Source organism: Pholis gunnellus (genome assembly GCF_910591455.1).
Source record: "Pholis gunnellus genome assembly, chromosome: 3".
Lineage (NCBI taxonomy): Eukaryota > Metazoa > Chordata > Actinopteri > Perciformes > Pholidae > Pholis > Pholis gunnellus.
This window is the reverse complement of record NC_136529.1, coordinates 26,519,344-26,542,723: the sequence shown is the minus strand read 5'-3', so window position 1 is coordinate 26,542,723 and position 23,380 is coordinate 26,519,344. Positions and strand designations below refer to the sequence as shown.

The window sequence follows — 23,380 nt, the reverse complement described above, 5'->3', positions numbered from 1 at the left end:
TTAATCTTTTTGGTCATTTTGAATCTTTGTGGTCGTTTCGAGTCTCTGTGGTGGTTTGCAGGGGGATTCAGTAGAGACGTCTGTCCACTGTGAAACACCTGAACTGCATGAAGACAGTTAAACCTCTTCAACCTCTAGACAACAATCCTCATTTAACGTCCTCTAATATAATAATAATATTCCACAAGGGCTCAATCAATCGTTGCACCTGTAATTACGCTCTTTTCCCTCTTGCGTAATGTTCCAGCTCTGCAGCAGTTTGACAGCCAGTGAGTGTGCTGTGGGTGGTGAAGAGTGACGGGGGAGGAAAAAGGAAAGGTGGTACTTCATATGGAGGAGGTATAAAGGAGAGAATCAGGGGGGGGGGGGGGGTACGACAGACGGAGAAAGTCGAAGATAGAAAGTAAAAGTTTCTTCGGAAAAAACATCTCGAGCTCCTTTCAGACCTGAACCTCCTCCCGTTAATCTGAAGATAATTAAACACGTCGGTCTCTATCAGTTATATTTCTATTATCTCAGTCTCAAAATAAATCTGTTCAATAAATATGAAACTATGTGAAAGAGGCAGTTTGAAGTTGAGCATATTCAATGAATATCCAGTAAAACTCCTAACATGCAGCATGAGAGTCCTTAATGTGATGTCATAGAACAGGAAGCAGGAATGACTTTCTGTTCCCTCGTCTGGAAGTCAATGTGTTTTTTTCATTTGTTTTTGGATAAACGGCTAAAATAACACAAGATTTTTTATTTTTTTCTACGATATGAAATAGGTCAGTAAATAACCCTCTGGTGAATTTAGATGTTTCACGTTTTTTTTAAAAGAATCTAAATTAGACGACTAAACGTTTTTGTGGAGGAACCAGTGATGCTAACTTCCATGTTGGCCTATAAAAATACATCCTGCAGCACTCTATTTATTGTTTACAGCGTCTCCAATGTGAGAGGGAGGAGGAGAGAGGAAGGATGGAGGACAGAGAAGAGAGTAGAGGTGAAAGAGGGAGAAAGGAGAGCGGAGGAGAGAGAGGATGGATGGGCGAGAGAGAAAGGAGGGGTTGAGGAGAGAGACGAGACAGAGGAGGAGAACGGATGGTCGACGGAGAAGAGAAAAAGGGTGAAGGAGGGAGAGAGGAGGAGGAGGAGGAGGTGAGGTAGAGGAAAGGTGGAGGATGAGAGGAGGTGTGAAGGAGGGAGAGAGGAGGTGGAGGAGGGAGAAATGAGAGAGTAGGAGATAGAGGAGAGAAGAGATGGAGGAGGAGAGAGGAAGGAAGGATGCAGGATGGAGAAGAGAGTAGAGGTGAAGGAGGGAGAGAGGACGAGGAGATTGGGTAGAGGACAGAGGGCAGGAGAAGTGGAGGAGGGAGAAGAGGGGAGATGGATGAGAGAGAGACAGGAGGGGTTGAGGGGAGAGAAGAGATAATGGAGAAGGAGAGAGTAGGGATGGGAAAGAGGGAGGAGGAGAGAGTAGGGATGGGGAGAGAGAGAGGAGGAGAGAGTAGGGATGGGGAGGGAGGAGGAGAGAGTAGGGATGTGGAGGGAGGAGAGAGTAGGGATGGGGAGAGAGGGAGGAGGAGAGAGTAGGGATGGGGAGGGAGGAGGAGAGAGTAGGGATGTGGAGGGAGGAGAGAGTAGGGATGGGGAGAGAGGGAGGAGGAGAGAGTAGGGATGGGGAGAGAGAGAGGAGGAGAGTAGGGATGTGGAGGGAGGAGAGAGTAGGGATGGGGAGAGAGGGAGGAGGAGAGAGTAGGGACGGGGAGAGAGGGAGGAGGAGAGAGTAGGGATGGGGAGAGAGGGAGAGAAAGGTTGTGAAGCTAAAACATATGAAGTGAACAGATGGAAGAAAAGTGAAGACGAAGGCTGAGAGAGGGTGTGAAGATGAAGATGATGAAGACGACGATGGTGGTGATGATGATGATGACACCCTCCAGAAAGGAGTTTTTCTCGACACCTGTGGTGTTAACTCAGACGTCCCATGATGCACTGGGGCTAAAGATACCAATAAGTCATGTTATTCTGCTGATTATTGGAAAAGAACAATTGTCTGGTTTCTCTTTTCAACAATGAGGTTAAACGAACCTTCACGTGTCGTCTTTGTCTTTAAAAGATGTTTTTAACAACACAATCACTGAGCTTCACCGTGTTACCTTAAGACTCAGCCGGGCTAGCTGTTCCCCTCCGTGTCCAGTCTTTATGCTAAGCTACGCTAACATGCAAGAAAGAGAAGAAGAGGACCTCACTAAATGCTGAGCTGTTCCTTTATTATTATTGTTATTATTGTGATGATAAAAATGTTCCAGATGTTCTGACAAACTGATTTGTTTCTCCGTCGTAGCCGACCAGTGAAGAAGACCTCTGCCCCATCTGCTACGCTCACTCCATCTCCGCCGTCTTCAAGCCCTGCTCCCACAAGTCCTGCAAGTGAGTCCAAACACCCACCAGCACACACACACACACACACACACACACACACACACACACACACACACACACACACACACACACACACACACACACACACACACTCTTTCATGTGTAACACCCCACACACACATTTCATCTCCTGCCTCCTCACTCACAAACACAAGTTCTGCAGAATCTGGAGGAAAAAAAGTTTGTGTTGCAGGAGTCACGAAGTGAGATGCTCAGATATGATCCAAAAAAACATTAAAGAATAAAATGTGTATATATATACATTAATACAGCCATACACACCTAAATAATAATGATTAAATAAAGGACAGTTCATGACCGGTAGGTTTCATTATTAATACGTTTGTTTTATTATCTTTATATCATTCTGTAGCTTCCTGTTGGTGTTCATTCAGTACGTTTATATACTGTATATATATTTATATACTGTGTATATAAATATATATACACACACAGAATGAAGAAATAATCCCGTCACTTAAAAGTTACAACGCAAACAGCCAGACGAGATACAGAAACATCAAAGACACAGAAACATGTAACGTAAACAGTTTGATTCTGTTACAAAGTATAATGTTGGATTCTTCATAAATGTCTCCGCTGACGTCCGTTATGACGTCTCACTCGCCCCTCAGCCTCTGAGATGATGGAGCCTCTTTCACCTCATCGATCCGAACAGCTGACACACACACACACACACACACACACACACACACACACACACACACACACACACTACATACGTGTGTGTGTGTGTGTGTGTGAGTCAGCTGTTTGGTAACTGCTGATAGTGGCTGGAACCCCTCCTCAGCGCCGTGGGCAGCAGACCTCGGTTCAAATCATACCTCGATGCATATTTCATGTTCTCCTGGAGGTGCGCTTGATTTAGCTTAGCCTGCACGCCAGCTCAGCAGGCGTATGGATTATTCGGGCGCTGATTGAGAGCGCTGTCACGAGGAGTAAACCACAGATTTGTAATCAGCTCCGAGGCCAAAACTCCGGCTCCTTTCCACCTTCATCTGTCAGCGCTGTGGACGCTTCAACGGACCGTCTCACCTCTTTTCTCCTTTGCTCCTCATCCTGAGTCTCTTTACTCTTCTTCGCTGCTGCATTACGCGGCGAGGAGGAGGTGGCGTTGGTGTTGAGGAAGCTCATGCTTTTTAGCAGAAAGGAGGGAAATATGAGGGGAGATGCGCCGAAAAGGTGGCGCAACGGATCATAGAACTCTGATTCCAACGACCGATCGTTGATCCACACGAACAGATTCAGATCCCTTTGTTGTTAGATTACAGCAGCTGGTCTACAAGGGTCCACATACATAGACTATGATCACGTGAGCAGGAAGCTGCCGTTTGAGGCTTTGTGATTGGATCATCATGTTGACTGTGGACATTTTATTTTGGATGATGATTTAAATGTTCCTGTTGTTTCTGTGTAGAGCCTGTATCAACCAGCACCTGATGAACAACAAGGACTGTTTCTTCTGCAAAGCCACCATCACCGGGGTGGAAGACTACAGCAAGCCAGCCGCCTCCTAACACACACACACACACACACACACACACACACACACACACGTTAGCTGTTACCTGTGTAAAGGGCCGATGTGTCAAACCGTCTCCCGTTCAAAGCCCTTCAAACATCCCACCCGAAACGGATGAATTTGGAGAGATTTTGGATTCTGTTCTGTTGCTCTTCAGTTGTGGTTTGAGAGGAAATTAGCTTCACGGTGGACAGAGAGGACACAGTGGACGTTAGTGCGAGTCGATACGTCATGAAGAAAAATAGTTTATTTATTTATTGGTCATGAATACATAATATCCACGTAAAGCCTACATCAGTGAAAACCACGTATCTCCAGATGTGTTCGTGTTCTTTTATGTGTTGAGAAAAAACGTATTAAATAAACTTTTTTTTAAAAAGCCTCTTGGATCAGCTGGATAAAGCATCGCCGCTGCGCTGTGCTTGTTTTTAGAGGTACGTGGTTCTCACACATGAAGATCTGATAGAATACGATGCTTTGATGTAGATTAAACTAGACAACGGGATACAAAGGAGTCACAATGCAACACACACATTAATGCAGCACGGACGTATTTCCTTTCCTTACATATATTAAATGAAACAATCTGAAGTCTGTTTTTCTTTGAACTCCTCACACTTCATGTCCACGCTGAGGCCGTCGTCTTCAACACGTCGCTTTATTTCAGGTTCAGATTTATCAAATCCAGGTACGAACTATCTATACATAAAGCAAATACTTCCCCTCCATCGGTTTCATATACTCACTTCTCCTGTTCAGGGTCATCTGTGGGTGGAGCCTGAACTCCCAGCATGCATTGGGAGAGAGAAAAGGCACCGAGGCACGTCCTGAACGGTCCTGCAGCGAGTCAGGCGTCTGATGCCGAGCAGACGAAGCTCGATTCTATCTCTGCGTAGATTGAGTGCCGCTCGACGTTCAGTTCGAGGTCTCGTTGTTTGATTAATCGTCTGAGCTGTTGGTGAAGCTGTTCTGTCCAACATGGCGGCTGTCAGAGGATCTGTTGTCGTTACGTATTTTCTAACTTACTTTCGTCCTTCATAGAGTCCAGCCTGAGTTTGTATCATTTACTGAACTGTAGTGTGATACAGTTTACAGACTTCTACTTTAAATACGGGTCATATTGCAGCGACTGCTGTCTTTTCTTACCAAGAGAACAGGACACACACGCACGCACACACACACCCACACACACACCCACACACACACCCACACACACACCCACACACACACACACACACTCACTAAATCGATGGAGGACAGCAGCGTCCTTCAGTGTGAGAACTAGGTGTCATATTAGCACGACAATTCACCTCTACCTGTCAGTACATGCACGCACACACACACACACACACACACACACACACACACACACACACACACACACACACACACACACACACACACACACACACACACACACACACACACACACACACACACACACACACACAAAACACAAGCTCACATCAGCTTACCTTTGGATGGATTACTTAACGGGCCTTCGGGCCAGGGCCCCTCTGTAAAGTGACTTAATGTACTTAGAGCATCAACACGACAAACAAATCAATCAGAGACACAAAATGACTGCAGAGAGACACAAAGCAACCATAAAGAGACACAAAACAAACGCTTAACGATTCAAATACACCACAAAAAAACACAAATAGACACAAAGAGACAAATCGGAAACCTCAAAGAGACTGAAAACGACGACGAGTCACAAAACGTTTAGAGACTCAAATCCGCCACAAAAAGACGCGAGGCCTCTTTTACACGTCTGAGTCCGGCAGCCCGTTGTCTCATAATCCATCCATGACCCATCCTACAGGTGTGCACATATACTTTCACATCAACGTACTGTAAACAAGATCAAACACACACTATGTTTACCACCACTGGTGCAGGGAGCAGGTTTACAGCCATCGTCACTGAAAACAGACTTTAAAGACAAAGTTCTTTGACAGTTTCAACACAACGTACAGTCACACACAACGTACACAACATACAGTCACACACACAACGTACAGTCGTACAGTCGCAACGTATAGTCACACACAACGTACACAACATACAGTCACACACACAACGTACACAACATACAGTCACACACACAACGTACACAACATACAGTCACACACAACGTACAGTCACACACACAACGTACAGTCACACACAACGTACACAACATACAGTCACACACAACGTACACAACATACAGTCACACACAACGTACAGTCACACACACAACGTACAGTCACACACAACGTACACAACATACAGTCACACACAACGTACAGTCACACACACAACGTACAGTCACACACAACTTACACAATGTACAGTCGCACACAACATACAGTCACACACTTTAAGCAAAGTCAATCATAACGTGTTGGATAGACGTCTGGAAAACGAAGGATTTATGGGTAAAGAACCGGGTTCTCTTAATTAAACATCGTTTCATAATATTAAAACTATCACCGGCTTTAAACAGATTTAATAAAACATAACATCCTGTTGTCCGTCATGAAATTGAGCATTTACCGAACAAAAGACGTACTTTTCTAAATCCTGAAGTTCTCTGAGCAGAAACATTTAGTTTGATCTGGTTGGAACAGAAACGACTCAGTAATTTATTAAACGATCATTAAGAAACCGGTTGTTGCCGTTGGTCAGTGAGATGATTGATCTGCAGGAATGTGTAACTTACTGCGCTGCATTGCATTGAGCCAGAAAGTGACGTCAGTTTTAAATATGTGTGTCTGATAACAAACGTACTTTCAAATATATAGAGATATTTTTTTTTGTACGTGTCCTGCACGTTGAAAGCCACACACACACACTGTTGGAACTGTGTCAGTCTTCAGGAGTGTGAAGATGAATAGTGTTGAACAGTGTGATTGAATATCGAGGCGACAAAACTGATGATGTGAAATATGAGTTTGTAAATGGAAAGTGAAATAATTAAAACTCCTGTTAGTAGGAAAGCTTCAGCATAACTGATACAATTAAGAGTTAAAATATATGTAACAAAAAGAAAAGGTATTAAAAATAAACATGTTTTTCAGTATAGTTCAGTCTTCCCAACATGAATAATGTGTTTAACGGTTTACTGAACCTGGACTTTAAGGCTTTGTTTTACTTTTAGGATGAAACGGTCCTGAAAGCTAATTATCAGTTTGTCGTCTCAATAACCAATTTCCTCTTTTTCGGTTTTCTTTTTCCGGCGTTCAGCTCTGACCCGATCGTTCTGCCCAGAGTCAGAATTAAACGTGTGAATGGGAAACAAACGTATTATATTAGTTAACTTGATGACAACTAATATATATTAGTTTATTCCCCTTTAACTTTAGTTCTGGTCAAATAATCCTGCAGAATATTACTGCTGGTCGACTAAAAGTATCCGAAAAAAGATGCTAAACGATGCTAAACGATGCTAAACGCACACGAGGACTATTTCACTATTTCACAGATTGTTTGTTTTCATTTTCATCTCTGTTGCGTTTTTGAATATTAACCACAAATTTGTTTTTTTGTTTTGTTTTTCTGTGCAAGTTTTTATTGTCCCAAGTCACGATGATGATGATCTGAAGTGAGTGAATCTCCGGTGAGATGATGATGTTTCCGTTTATCTGTCGTGACAGGATGAGAGCTCAGTTTGAATCTGAAGCTCTCTGAATGTTGATGTGAGCTCAACGTAGTTTATTTTAAGTTGAGGGGTCTTCAGTGTTCTCACTATATGAGACGATAGAGGTACTTATATCCAAAGCATGTGTGTGTGAGTGAACAGTTTAATGTGCCGGTTTACAGAGAGTAATATTACACCGACCCTTTCATTTGTTGTTTCCTGTTTACCCGTTTTGGGGATGAGGGGGATGTCAGGCTCATCGGCTTTCTACTTCTCCTTTGTGAGTGAGAGTGCACATATATATTGACATTGTAACTGCATTAAATTATTTATCCGAAACTGACCGGCTGCTGTGTGTGCTGTTCTTCCTGGAGGGGGCGGGGTCAGAGGGAGGAGGAGGAGGGGGAGGAGGAGGAGGATCCCGCCATTGATGCACTTCTGAGAGTCGGAGGCTCCTCCCATCGAGTGAAGAGAATCCTTCGGTTGTTCACGTTGCAGCTTCACAGATCCACCAGCGAGGTCTTCTCTCTCACAGAAGGGGCTGCTGGGTAATTGGTGGGATGAGCGATGAGCGCAGCATCATCCTCCAAACGGAGTAAAAGCTTTAAAGCTCCTCTCAGCATCTGAGAAGAATGGCGGCCTTCCAGCAGACCCTTCCTCTGCTGATGTTGGTTCAGCCCTTGGAGTGTCGGGACCAGAGGAGGCCTTTCACGCCTTCTTAGAATCCCTCGACACAACAACACGCAACACAAATTACAGGATAGTATGTTGAACAAAGTCTTAATAAAGTCATAGTACAGTATATTGAAAAAAAATGACTAAATATATAGTTTAGAGCTCCGTTGCAACGTTGTGGTTCGGTAATGATCGCCGGTCTCTGGCGGTTTTCTTAATTGTTTCCATCAGAATCCTCTCATGTAAAACTTTGTGGATGTCGACGAAACGCAAGTTTGAATTATTTCATTCTTCTCCTTTTGGGGCCAAAACTATGTAAAGTGTAAATAATACATTATTTTGTCTGATTTATACTTGTTAAAATACTCTTATGTACTTCAATAGTTGAACAGAAGAGAAACATCAAGATAACGGCTGATTCATAACCTTTTAACGGTATTGTTCATAGTACACTCATACATTCATTGATGCACATAAGTACATAAACATATATACATATATGTATAAGAACAATAAGTTTAAGATTAGAACTAACAGACTATACATGTTGACGGTATATGCTAGAATATAATGTGATTAAGTAATCATACAAGTGTGCATTGAAACATGATTTTCTAGTTGCTCATAATAACTTCTTATAATATACATATATTAGAGTTTCCACAGAACGAGGATTGTGGTTTCGTTCCTCCATCACTGACACTGAAAGTGTATTTTAAAGGCGTGTGGACACCTGAACAAACCTGTCCTTTAAATGGCAAAGTCAACCTCAAATGGTGACACGAGTCACTGGTCCGGTCCGATCAACCTGGAACCAGAAGAGTGTTTGTGTGAGTGTCTGCTGTCGGTCCGTCCAGCAGCCCGACAGCAGGCCGAGTGACCAGTTTATAGATCGAGACAGAAATAGCTGCAGCGGAGAGAGGACGGGAAGAAAGATGGAGGACGAGGAGGCAAAGATGGAGAACAGCACAAGGACACCGATGGCAGCGCTGAGTGTATTTATAGGGGAACAGGAGCTTTGCTTCTCTTCTTTTATTTCCCCAGATCGATGGAAGCAGAGCAGCACATGACCTGTCCACTAATGGCAACCTTGTGTGTGTGTGTGTGTGTGTGTGTGTGTGTGTGTGTGTGTGTGTGTGTGTGTGTGTGTGTGTGTGTGTGTGTGTGTGTGTGTGTGTGTGTGTGTGTGTGTGTGTGTGTGTGTGTGTGTGTGTGTGTGTGTGTGTGTGTGTGAGAGAGATGAGAATAAATGGGTCAATGAGAAAGTCGGCGCAAAGACGGAACATTTCTGTGGTCCACAGCAGCTTTGTGTGCACCGTTTGCATTTAATGTTGGCTTTTTTACACGTTTGCACTCGCCTAAGAGCAAAATGATTCAATCAAATCATTTTAATTCATGCAGAACAGTCGGCAAAAGAACCACAGAGAGACCGAACCGAGCGGTTAGAGAGTAGAACACAGAGACGTGCTGTCAAATAAAGACAATGTCCAAAAAATGATCTTCAAATCAAAAAGACTCAGCAAAGTGACAGGAAATGCCCAAAGAAGAGCAAAATGACCAGAAAGAGATGCAACATGTGACGTTTCATGACAACATGTGTGGCTTTATGTCTTGTGTGTAAGATACAGACTGTTCACCTAAAAGTGCTTCATATAAAAATATACATTCAATCATTTAACATTTGTTGAAAATATAATTATTGTTTGATTGAGTTTGTTTCTTGTTTAATTTGATGTAAATCAGAAGTTTTTACTATAATAAAACAGATTATATATGAAACATAACTGACTGACAAGTAGAATTTAGACTGAAGATGGATTAAAATGCATAAATAAATAATAAATATTGATGAATATTAGCTGCACTTTGTGAACACTGTGTGTGTGAATATGGAGAACTGTCTCCACCTACTGTCCTAAACTCACACACACACACACACACACACACACACACACACACACAGCTGGTGTGAGCTACAGCATTATCACTATTATTAGTAGTAGTATTATTAATATTAGTAGTAGCAGTAGTATTTTTAGTAGTAGCATTATTGCTATTATTAGCATTTTTAAATCATTAGGGCCCGAGCACCGACAACGTCGTGTACGTTTGACCTACATGTATGCAATTTGGTAGGCACGTGTATCATATGAAGACATAAAAAAAAATGTCGTGGGACCATGCTCTAAAATTAACGGAAAGTCGGCCATTTTGATTTTTGTGTGAATTTTCCCATGCTTTCTAGTCGCTATCCTTTAACAAACTCCTCCTAGGGACTTTGTCAGATCGACTTCAAATTTGGTCAGTATAATCTAAAGACTGTTGCAATTAAAAGTTACTAAAAGTTTTACGTTTGCTGGAGTGGCGTAGCCGTGGCATGGCGGCCATTTTAAGTGATTCGCCGTTAAACAAGCTGATGTAACTCCACTGGACTTGCTCAAATCTGTCCCAAACTTCCAGGCATTGTACTTTAACGAACTCCTCCCACAGAATTCATACAATCAACTTTAAATTTGGTCAAGATGATCTAAAGACATTAATGATGAAAAGTTACTGAAATGGTGTACTGACATTGAACGACCTTCGTTTTATGTGGCGCCCATGTCAGGCACATTTCGTGCAGTTCGCCATGAAAGAGGAAGTTGCTACAAGGTACTTTATTCAATATGCCCCAAACTAGTTTTGCATGATGCTGGTCCAGGCCTGAACACATCTCCATGCCAACATTTTCACAAAGTCATAGCGCCACCTACTGGCACAAGGAAGGTGCCATAGGTGATGGAAATAAATATTTCATATGGCTTTTTGGCTGGACCCTTTCAAACAAACTGTGTTCAGTGAATTATGTGCAAATGCAGTAAAGAAAAGAATTTAATGATGAAACCCAATTGTGTTTTTTCAGTTTGTTCTACTGGGGTTAAAGTCGAAAAACAGTCAAAAAAGTCATTCAATGAGGAGAGACTTCATTAGAATTTCACAATAATTTATTACACATTGTACAAATGTGAATAGTGCAACGTCTTTGGCGATTGGACTCCATCCTGAAGGAAGACAATCGATGTTGATGAAGGGAGTTGCTGCGGAGTTATAAACAGCATAGTATAGGATGTCGAAAAAAGTCATGAAAAAGTCAGTGTACCATGTCGAAAAGTCATAACTTTACTTAAGTTACTTTATTTTTAAAGTTGCTTTTTTAGTTACTTTACTTTTAAAGTTACTTTTTTAGTTACTTTACTTTTTTAGTTACTTTTAAAGTTACTTTACTTTTAAAGTTACTTTTTTAGTTACTTTACTTTTAAAGTTACTTTTTTAGTTACTTTACTTTTTTAGTTACTTTTAAAGTTACTTTACTTTTAAAGTTACTTTTTTAGTTACTTTACTTTTAAAGTTACTTTTTTAGTTACTTTACTTTTTTAGTTTCTTTTTGTTACTTTACTTTTTTAGTTACTTTTTTAGTTACTTTACTTTTAAAGTTACTTTTTTAGTTACTTTACTTTTTTAGTTACTTTACTTCTAAAGTTACTTTTTTAGTTACTTTACTTTTTTAGTTACTTTTAAAGTTACTTTACTTTTTTAGTTACTTTTTTAGTTACTTTACTTTTAAAGTTACTTTTTTAGTTACTTTACTTTTAGAGTTACTTTTTTAGTTACTTTACTTTTAGAGTTACTTCTTTAGTTACTTTACTGTTAAAGTTACTTTTTTAGTTACTTTACTTTTAAAGTTACTTTACTTTTAAAGTTACTTTTTTAGTTACTTTATTTTTATTTGAAAAACTTATTCCGTATCCCTGTAGTGTTGATTCAGAGTAAGCACTGCATTAATTACAACACCTTGCACATTTGGAAAACCAAAACTACACATATCTTTAATTTCAACCAACATATAAACAGTACAGTACACTGCCTTACAGGTTTGGCGAATAGAAGTCTGTGTTCAGTGCATAATGTGCATGGCATGGGAGATGCCCTCGTCAACAGGCTCGTTATTGCCGTTAGCGATGACCTCACCCTATCAACCTTGATGATTTGGAACTTCTGCGTGATATCAGCTGGGTTGGAAGGCAACCTGAACCGGCCAGAGACGAAACGGAGGAAAAGCACTCGCTCCTCATTGGTGAACTCCTCCAGGCTACCTAATGTTCATCAGGCCTTATCCCGCCTTTCTGTCCTGCTGTAAAACTGTCACCTTACTCTCCTGATATTGAAGCCTTTTTGTACTACTGCACCTGACCTGCATATAGTTTGATTTATTTATAGGTACTGAAGTTGTAAAAGTTCCTTTTAAAAGAAAATGCCTTTTGTAAATAGTAATTACTGCAATTTAAATATTTTCCTTTATTGTTTTTATATTATGCATATAAGAACATGAAAGTGTATTTTATTACAGACGTATTGTTTTTACCTTGTTTTCATCGGTCAGTTTATGTATTGGATGCTTCTGGACTTCCGTGTGTTCAGTGAATTATGTGCAAATGCAGTAAAGAAAAGAATTTAATGATGAAACCCAATTGTGTTTTTTCAGTTTGTTCTACTGGGGTTAAAGTCGAAAAACAGTCAAAAAAGTCATTCAATCAGGAGAGACTTCATTAGAATTTCACAATAATTTATTACACATTGTACAAATGTGAATAGTGCAACGTCTTTGACGATTGGACTCCATCCTGAAGGAAGACAATCGATGTTGATGAAGGGAGTTGCTGCGGAGTTATAAACAGCATAGTATAGGATGTCGAAAAAAGTCATGAAAAAGTCAGTGTACCATGTCGAAAAGTCATAACTTTACTTAAGTTACTTTATTTTTAAAGTTGCTTTTTTAGTTACTTTACTTTTAAAGTTACTTTTAGAGTTACTTTACTTTTTTAGTTACTTTTAAAGTTACTTTACTTTTAAAGTTACTTTTTTAGTTACTTTACTTTTTTAGTTACTTTTTTAGTTACTTTACTTTTTTAGTTACTTTACTTTTAAAGTTACTTTTTTAGTTACTTTACTTTTTTAGTTACTTTTTAGTTACTTTACTTTTAAAGTTACTTTTTTAGTTACTTTACTTTTTTAGTTACTTTTTTAGTTACTTTACTTTTAAAGTTACTTTTTTAGTTACTTTACTTTTAAAGTTACTTTTTTAGTTACTTTACTTTTAGAGTTACTTCTTTAGTTACTTTACTTTTAAAGTTACTTTTTTAGTTACTTTACTTTTAAAGTTACTTTACTTTTAACGTTACTTTTTTAGTTACTTTATTTTTATTTGAAAAACTTTTATTCCGTATCCCTGTAGTGTTGATTCAGAGTAAGCACTGCATTAATTACAACACCTTGCACATTTGGAAAACCAAAACTACACATATCTCTAATTTCAACCAACATATAAACAGTACAGTACACTGCCTTACAGGTTTGGCGAATAGAAGTCTGTGTTCAGTGCATAATGTGCATGGCATGGGAGATGCCCTCGTCAACAGGCTCGTTATTTCCGTTAGCGATGACCTCACCCTATCAACCTTGATGATTTGGAACTTCTGCGTGATATCAGCTGGGTTGGAAGGCAACCTGAACCGGCCAGAGACGAAACGGAGGAAAAGCACTCGCTCCTCATTGGTGAACTCCTCCAGGCTACCTAATGTTCATCAGGCCTTATCCCGCCTTTCTGTCCTGCTGTAAAACTGTCACCTTACTCTCCTGATATCAAAGCCTTTTTGTACTACTGCACCTGACCTGCATATAGTTTGATTTATTTATAGGTACTGAAGTTGTAAAAGTTCCTTTTAAAAGAAAATGCCTTTTGTAAATAGTAATTACTGCAATTTAAATATTTTCCTTTATTGTTTTTATATTATGCATATAAGAACATGAAAGTGTATTTTATTACAGACGTATTGTTTTTACCTTGTTTTCATCGGTCAGTTTATGTATTGGATGCTTCTGGACTTCCGTGTGTTCAGTGAATTATGTGCAAATGCAGTAAAGAAAAGAATTTAATGATGAAACCCAATTGTGTTTTTTCAGTTTGTTCTACTGGGGTTAAAGTCGAAAAACAGTCAAAAAAGTCATTCAATCAGGAGAGACTTCATTAGAATTTCACAATAATTTATTACACATTGTACAAATGTGAATAGTGCAACGTCTTTGGCGATTGGACTCCATCCTGAAGGAAGACAATCGATGTTGATGAAGGGAGTTGCTGCGGAGTTATAAACAGCATAGTATAGGATGTCGAAAAAAAGTCATGAAAAAGTCAGTGTACCATGTCGAAAAGTCATAACTTTACTTAAGTTACTTTATTTTTAAAGTTGCTTTTTTAGTTACTTTACTTTTAAAGTTACTTTTTTAGTTACTTTACTTTTTTAGTTACTTTACTTCTAAAGTTACTTTTTTAGTTACTTTACTTTTTTAGTTACTTTTAAAGTTACTTTACTTTTTTAGTTACTTTTTTAGTTACTTTACTTTTAAAGTTACTTTTTTAGTTACTTTACTTTTAAAGTTACTTTTTTAGTTACTTTACTTTTAGAGTTACTTCTTTAGTTACTTTACTGTTAAAGTTACTTTTTTAGTTACTTTACTTTTAAAGTTACTTTTTTAGTTACTTTACTTTTAAAGTTACTTTTTTAGTTACTTTACTTTTTTAGTTACTTTTAAAGTTACTTTACTTTTAAAGTTACTTTTTTAGTTACTTTACTTTTAAAGTTACTTTTTTAGTTACTTTACTTTTTTAGTTTCTTTTTGTTACTTTACTTTTTTAGTTACTTTTTTAGTTACTTTACTTTTAAAGTTACTTTTTTAGTTACTTTACTTTTTTAGTTACTTTACTTCTAAAGTTACTTTTTTAGTTACTTTACTTTTTTAGTTACTTTTAAAGTTACTTTACTTTTTTAGTTACTTTTTTAGTTACTTTACTTTTAAAGTTACTTTTTTAGTTACTTTACTTTTAGAGTTACTTTTTTAGTTACTTTACTTTTAGAGTTACTTCTTTAGTTACTTTACTGTTAAAGTTACTTTTTTAGTTACTTTACTTTTAAAGTTACTTTACTTTTAAAGTTACTTTTTTAGTTACTTTATTTTTATTTGAAAAACTTATTCCGTATCCCTGTAGTGTTGATTCAGAGTAAGCACTGCATTAATTACAACACCTTGCACATTTGGAAAACCAAAACTACACATATCTTTAATTTCAACCAACATATAAACAGTACAGTACACTGCCTTACAGGTTTGGCGAATAGAAGTCTGTGTTCAGTGCATAATGTGCATGGCATGGGAGATGCCCTCGTCAACAGGCTCGTTATTGCCGTTAGCGATGACCTCACCCTATCAACCTTGATGATTTGGAACTTCTGCGTGATATCAGCTGGGTTGGAAGGCAACCTGAACCGGCCAGAGACGAAACGGAGGAAAAGCACTCGCTCCTCATTGGTGAACTCCTCCAGGCTACCTAATGTTCATCAGGCCTTATCCCGCCTTTCTGTCCTGCTGTAAAACTGTCACCTTACTCTCCTGATATTGAAGCCTTTTTGTACTACTGCACCTGACCTGCATATAGTTTGATTTATTTATAGGTACTGAAGTTGTAAAAGTTCCTTTTAAAAGAAAATGCCTTTTGTAAATAGTAATTACTGCAATTTAAATATTTTCCTTTATTGTTTTTATATTATGCATATAAGAACATGAAAGTGTATTTTATTACAGACGTATTGTTTTTACCTTGTTTTCATCGGTCAGTTTATGTATTGGATGCTTCTGGACTTCCGTGTGTTCAGTGAATTATGTGCAAATGCAGTAAAGAAAAGAATTTAATGATGAAACCCAATTGTGTTTTTTCAGTTTGTTCTACTGGGGTTAAAGTCGAAAAACAGTCAAAAAAGTCATTCAATCAGGAGAGACTTCATTAGAATTTCACAATAATTTATTACACATTGTACAAATGTGAATAGTGCAACGTCTTTGACGATTGGACTCCATCCTGAAGGAAGACAATCGATGTTGATGAAGGGAGTTGCTGCGGAGTTATAAACAGCATAGTATAGGATGTCGAAAAAAGTCATGAAAAAGTCAGTGTACCATGTCGAAAAGTCATAACTTTACTTAAGTTACTTTATTTTTAAAGTTGCTTTTTTAGTTACTTTACTTTTAAAGTTACTTTTAGAGTTACTTTACTTTTTTAGTTACTTTTAAAGTTACTTTACTTTTAAAGTTACTTTTTTAGTTACTTTACTTTTTTAGTTACTTTTTTAGTTACTTTACTTTTTTAGTTACTTTACTTTTAAAGTTACTTTTTTAGTTACTTTACTTTTTTAGTTACTTTTTTAGTTACTTTACTTTTAAAGTTACTTTTTTAGTTACTTTACTTTTTTAGTTACTTTTTTAGTTACTTTACTTTTAAAGTTACTTTTTTAGTTACTTTACTTTTAAAGTTACTTTTTTAGTTACTTTACTTTTAGAGTTACTTCTTTAGTTACTTTACTTTTAAAGTTACTTTTTTAGTTACTTTACTTTTAAAGTTACTTTACTTTTAACGTTACTTTTTTAGTTACTTTATTTTTATTTGAAAAACTTTTATTCCGTATCCCTGTAGTGTTGATTCAGAGTAAGCACTGCATTAATTACAACACCTTGCACATTTGGAAAACCAAAACTACACATATCTCTAATTTCAACCAACATATAAACAGTACAGTACACTGCCTTACAGGTTTGGCGAATAGAAGTCTGTGTTCAGTGCATAATGTGCATGGCATGGGAGATGCCCTCGTCAACAGGCTCGTTATTTCCGTTAGCGATGACCTCACCCTATCAACCTTGATGATTTGGAACTTCTGCGTGATATCAGCTGGGTTGGAAGGCAACCTGAACCGGCCAGAGACGAAACGGAGGAAAAGCACTCGCTCCTCATTGGTGAACTCCTCCAGGCTACCTAATGTTCATCAGGCCTTATCCCGCCTTTCTGTCCTGCTGTAAAACTGTCACCTTACTCTCCTGATATCAAAGCCTTTTTGTACTACTGCACCTGACCTGCATATAGTTTGATTTATTTATAGGTACTGAAGTTGTAAAAGTTCCTTTTAAAAGAAAATGCCTTTTGTAAATAGTAATTACTGCAATTTAAATATTTTCCTTTATTGTTTTTATATTATGCATATAAGAACATGAAAGTGTATTTTATTACAGACGTATTGTTTTTACCTTGTTTTCATCGGTCAGTTTATGTATTGGATGCTTCTGGACTTCCGTGTGTTCAGTGAATTATGTGCAAATGCAGTAAAGAAAAGAATTTAATGATGAAACCCAATTGTGTTTTTTCAGTTTGTTCTACTGGGGTTAAAGTCGAAAAACAGTCAAAAAAGTCATTCAATCAGGAGAGACTTCATTAGAATTTCACAATAATTTATTACACATTGTACAAATGTGAATAGTGCAACGTCTTTGGCGATTGGACTCCATCCTGAAGGAAGACAATCGATGTTGATGAAGGGAGTTGCTGCGGAGTTATAAACAGCATAGTATAGGATGTCGAAAAAAAGTCATGAAAAAGTCAGTGTACCATGTCGAAAAGTCATAACTTTACTTAAGTTACTTTATTTTTAAAGTTGCTTTTTTAGTTACTTTACTTTTAAAGTTACTTTTTTAGTTACTTTACTTTTTTAGTTACTTTACTTCTAAAGTTACTTTTTTAGTTACTTTACTTTTTTAGTTACTTTTAAAGTTACTTTACTTTTTTAGTTACTTTTTTAGTTACTTTACTTTTAAAGTTACTTTTTTAGTTACTTTACTTTTAAAGTTACTTTTTTAGTTACTTTACTTTTAGAGTTACTTCTTTAGTTACTTTACTGTTAAAGTTACTTTTTTAGTTACTTTACTTTTAAAGTTACTTTACTTTTAAAGTTACTTTTTTAGTTACTTTATTTTTATTTGAAAAACTTTTATTCCGTATCCCTGTAGTGTTGATTCAGAGTAAGCACTGCATTAATTACAACACCTTGCACATTTGGAAAACCAAAACTACACATATCTTTAATTTCAACCAACATATAAACAGTACAGTACACTACCTTACAGGTTTGGCCAATAGAAGTCTGTGTTCAGTGCATAATGTGCATGGCATGGGAGATGCCCTCGTCAACAGGCTCGTTATTTCCGTTAGCGATGACCTCACCCTATCAACCTTGATGATTTGGAACTTCTGCGTGATATCAGCTGGGTTGGAAGGCAACCTGGACCGGCCAGAGACGAAACGGAGGAAAAGCACTCGCTCCTCATTGGTGAACTCCTCCAGGCTACCTAATGTTCATCAGGCCTTATCCCGCCTTTCTGTCCTGCTGTAAAACTGTCACCTTACTCTCCTGATATCAAAGCCTTTTTGTACTACTGCACCTGACCTGCATATAGTTTGATTTATTTATAGGTACTGAAGTTGTAAAAGTTCCTTTTAAAAGAAAATGCCTTTTGTAAATAGTAATTACTGCAATTTAAATATTTTCCTTTATTGTTTTTATATTATGCATATAAGAACATGAAAGTGTATTTTATTACAGACGTATTGTTTTTACCTTGTTTTCATCGGTCAGTTTATGTATTGGATGCTTCTGGACTTCCGTGTGTTCAGTGAATTATGTGCAAATGCAGTAAAGAAAAGAATTTAATGATGAAACCCAATTGTGTTTTTTCAGTTTGTTCTACTGGGGTTAAAGTCGAAAAACAGTCAAAAAAGTCATTCAATCAGGAGAGACTTCATTAGAATTTCACAATAATTTATTACACATTGTACAAATGTGAATAGTGCAACGTCTTTGGCGATTGGACTCCATCCTGAAGGAAGACAATCGATGTTGATGAAGGGATTTGCTGCGGAGTTATAAACAGCATAGTATAGGATGTCGAAAAAGTCATGAAAAAGTCAGTGTACCATGTCGAAAAGTCATAACTTTACTTAAGTTACTTTATTTTTAAAGTTGCTTTTTTAGTGACTTTACTTTTAAAGTTACTTTTTTAGTTACTTTACTTTTAAAGTTACTTTACTTTTAAAGTTACTTTTTTAGTTACTTTACTTTTAAAGTTACTTTTTTAGTTACTTTACTTTTAAAGTTACTTTTTTAGTTACTTTACTTTTTTAGTTACTTTTTCAGTTACTTTACTTCTAAAGTTACTTTTTTAGTTACTTTACTTTTTTAGTTACTTTTTTAGTTACTTTACTTTTAAAGTTACTTTTTTAGTTACTTTACTTTTAAAGTTACTTTTTTAGTTACTTTACTTTTAAAGTTACTTTACTTTTAAAGTTACTTTTTTAGTTACTTTATTTTTATTTGAAAAACTTTTATTCCGTATCCCTGTAGTGTTGATTCAGAGTAAGCACTGCATTAATTACAACACCTTGCACATTTGGAAAACCAAAACTACACATATCTTTAATTTCAACCAACATATAAACAGTACAGTACACTACCTTACAGGTTTGGCCAATAGAAGTCTGTGTTCAGTGCATAATGTGCATGGCATGGGAGATGCCCTCGTCAACAGGCTCGTTATTTCCGTTAGCGATGACCTCACCCTATCAACCTTGATGATTTGGAACTTCTGCGTGATATCAGCTGGGTTGGAAGGCAACCTGGACCGGCCAGAGACGAAACGGAGGAAAAGCACTCGCTCCTCATTGGTGAACTCCTCCAGGCTACCTAATGTTCATCAGGCCTTATCCCGCCTTTCTGTCCTGCTGTAAAACTGTCACCTTACTCTCCTGATATCAAAGCCTTTTTGTACTACTGCACCTGACCTGCATATAGTTTGATTTATTTATAGGTACTGAAGTTGTAAAAGTTCCTTTTAAAAGAAAATGCCTTTTGTAAATAGTAATTACTGCAATTTAAATATTTTCCTTTATTGTTTTTATATTATGCATATAAGAACATGAAAGTGTATTTTATTACAGACGTATTGTTTTTACCTTGTTTTCATCGGTCAGTTTATGTATTGGATGCTTCTGGACTTCCGTGTGTTCAGTGAATTATGTGCAAATGCAGTAAAGAAAAGAATTTAATGATGAAACCCAATTGTGTTTTTTCAGTTTGTTCTACTGGGGTTAAAGTCGAAAAACAGTCAAAAAAGTCATTCAATCAGGAGAGACTTCATTAGAATTTCACAATAATTTATTACACATTGTACAAATGTGAATAGTGCAACGTCTTTGGCGATTGGACTCCATCCTGAAGGAAGACAATCGATGTTGATGAAGGGATTTGCTGCGGAGTTATAAACAGCATAGTATAGGATGTCGAAAAAAGTCATGAAAAAGTCAGTGTACCATGTCGAAAAGTCATAACTTTACTTAAGTTACTTTATTTTTAAAGTTGCTTTTTTAGTTACTTTACTTTTAAAGTTACTTTTTTAGTTACTTTACTTTTTTAGTTACTTTTAAAGTTACTTTATTTTTAAAGTTATTTTTTTAGTTACTTTACTTTTAAAGTTACTTTTTTAGTTACTTTACTTTTAAAGTTACTTTTTTAGTTACTTTACTTTTTTAGTTACTTTTTTAGTTACTTTACTTTTAGAGTTACTTCTTTATTTACTTTACTGTTAAAGTTACTTTTTTAGTTACTTTACTTTTAAAGTTACTTTACTTTTAAAGTTACTTTTTTAGTTACTTTATTTTTATTTGAAAAACTTTTATTCCGTATCCCTGTAGTGTTGATTCAGAGTAAGCACTGCATTAATTACAACACCTTGCACATTTGGAAAACCAAAACTACACATATCTTTAATTTCAACCAACATATAAACAGTACAGTACACTACCTTACAGGTTTGGCGAATAGAAGTCTGTGTTCAGTGCATAATGTGCATGGCATGGGAGAAGATACATTCATCACCAGGTTGACCACAGCTGGCCGCTTCACTCCTCTGTGTCGGAGCTGTCTGCTGCGTCGGTGTTGTGGGTCAGCATGTAGTTGTCGATGGAGGGGCAGTTGTGGATGGAGTAACGCAGACGCTCAGCGAGGATGACCTGGCTCGTGTAAGGGGGCAGGCGAAACAGGAAGAAGCAGGTCTGTGCAGTAGGGAGGCCGTTGACGGGCTGTAGGACATGATAGGGGGAAAAAGTTTAGTAGTTTGTACTATTGATATGTTTGCCCTCGTCAACAGGCTCGTTATTTCCGTTAGGATGACCTCACCCTATCAACCTTGATGATTTGGAACTTCTGCGTGATATCAGCTGGGTTGGAAGGCAACCTGGACCGGCCAGAGACGAAACGGAGGAAAAGCACTCGCTCCTCATTGGTGAACTCCTCCAGGCTACCTAATGTTCATCAGGCCTTATCCCGCCTTTCTGTCCTGCTGTAAAACTGTCACCTTACTCTCCTGATATCAAAGCCTTTTTGTACTACTGCACCTGACCTGCATATAGTTTGATTTATTTTAGGTACTGAAGTTGTAAAAGTTCCTTTTAAAAGAAAATGCCTTTTGTAAATAGTAATTACTGCAATTTAAATATTTTCCTTTATTGTTTTTATATTATGCATATAAGAACATGAAAGTGTATTTTATTACAGACGTATTGTTTTTACCTTGTTTTCATCGGTCAGTTTATGTATTGGATGCTTCTGGACTTCCGTGTGTTCAGTGAATTATGTGCAAATGCAGTAAAGAAAAGAATTTAATGATGAAACCCAATTGTGTTTTTTCAGTTTGTTCTACTAGGGTTAAAGTCGAAAAACAGTCAAAAAAGTCATTCAATCAGGAGAGACTTCATTAGAATTTCACAATAATTTATTACACATTGTACAAATGTGAATAGTGCAATGTCTTTGGCGATTGGACTCCATCCTGAAGGAAGACAATCGATGTTGATGAAGGGATTTGCTGCGGAGTTATAAACAGCATAGTATAGGATGTCGAAAAAGTCATGAAAAAGTCAGTGTACCATGTCGAAAAGTCATAACTTTACTTAAGTTACTTTATTTTTAGGGCCCGAGCACCGACAACGTCGGGTCCGCGAGGTCCCTATTGTATCTGTAGGAATTATTATTATACCCTATGATGAAAAACCGTTTAAGGGTATCTGACATGTCCCCAACCTCCCCATATTTGGCGAGCATATCAGGACTGCGGGAAATTTTTATATTTTATGGGTCCAATGCTCGAGCATACAAAATTACTCGCTAGCGCCACCTAGATAATGGAAAGGCAAGCCCCGACAGCCCGTATGTCCAAATTACTTAAGATTTTACAGACATGAGCAACTGAATGAGCTCTACAAAAAATCCTCTTGGGACCCTACGCTCCGCCTACCAAAATTATCCACCATTTTGAATTTTGTAAAAATAAAAAAAAAATCACTTCTCCTAGACCCTGGGTCTGTTGCCGTGGCAACGCGTCATTCGCCATGAAAAATGAAGCTTATTTTTCTGTAACTTAGGATGCTCAACAAGCCTTGGAACTTTGCACAGGTGTCATAGGTGATGGAAATAAATATTTCATATGGCTTTTTGGCTTGACCCTTTCAAGTTGCCTCGATAGCGCCCCCTACAAATATTCAAAAACCCAGCCCCAGCGCTACATTTGACCTACATGTATGAAATTTAGGAGGCACATGTATCACATGAAGACTTAAAAAAAAGTGTCTTGGGACCATGCTCTAAATTTAACGGGAAGTCGGCCAGATTGATTTTTGTGTGAATTTCCCCATGATTTCTAGTCGCTATACTTTAACGAACTCCTCCTAGGGACTTTGTCAGATCCACTTCAAATTTGGTCAGTACAATCTAAAGAACTTTGCAATTACAAGTTAGTCAAAGCTTTACGTTTGATGGAATGGCGAAGCCGTGGCATGGCGGCCATTTTAAGTGATTCGCCGTTAAACAACAAGCTGATGTAACTCCTGGACTTGCTCAAATCTGTTCCAAACTTGCCATACTTGATAATAGTCATGGCCTGAGGATGTCTATGAGCCAATTTCCACTTAAAATCATAGTGCCACCTACTGACAACAGGAAGACAGCGTTATGTGACACACTGAATTGGATTTACACGATGTGGTCTATACTTGATATAGAGCAACATAATGCATGTTTGCGCGTGTTCTCTAGCGCCACATAGTGGATACAGGAACTGGTGAAATATTTGCTATATAA

The 23,380-nt window shown here is 37.6% G+C and overlaps 1 protein-coding gene across 1 annotated transcript in view; it reads left to right on the top strand.

Annotated features, from left to right (window-relative positions):
* rnf123 (ring finger protein 123) overlaps positions 1–7,941 on the top strand; it is a 100,191-nt gene extending 92,250 nt beyond the window's left edge. Inside the window, exons 39-40 of the mRNA XM_079156478.1 lie at positions 2,330–2,415; positions 3,866–7,941. Of these exons, the coding sequence (XP_079012604.1) occupies positions 2,330–2,415; positions 3,866–3,965 (186 nt within the window). The 3' untranslated portion in view covers positions 3,966–7,941. The remainder of the gene's footprint in view (positions 1–2,329; positions 2,416–3,865) is intronic.
* The last annotated feature ends 15,439 nt before the right edge of the window (positions 7,942–23,380 follow it).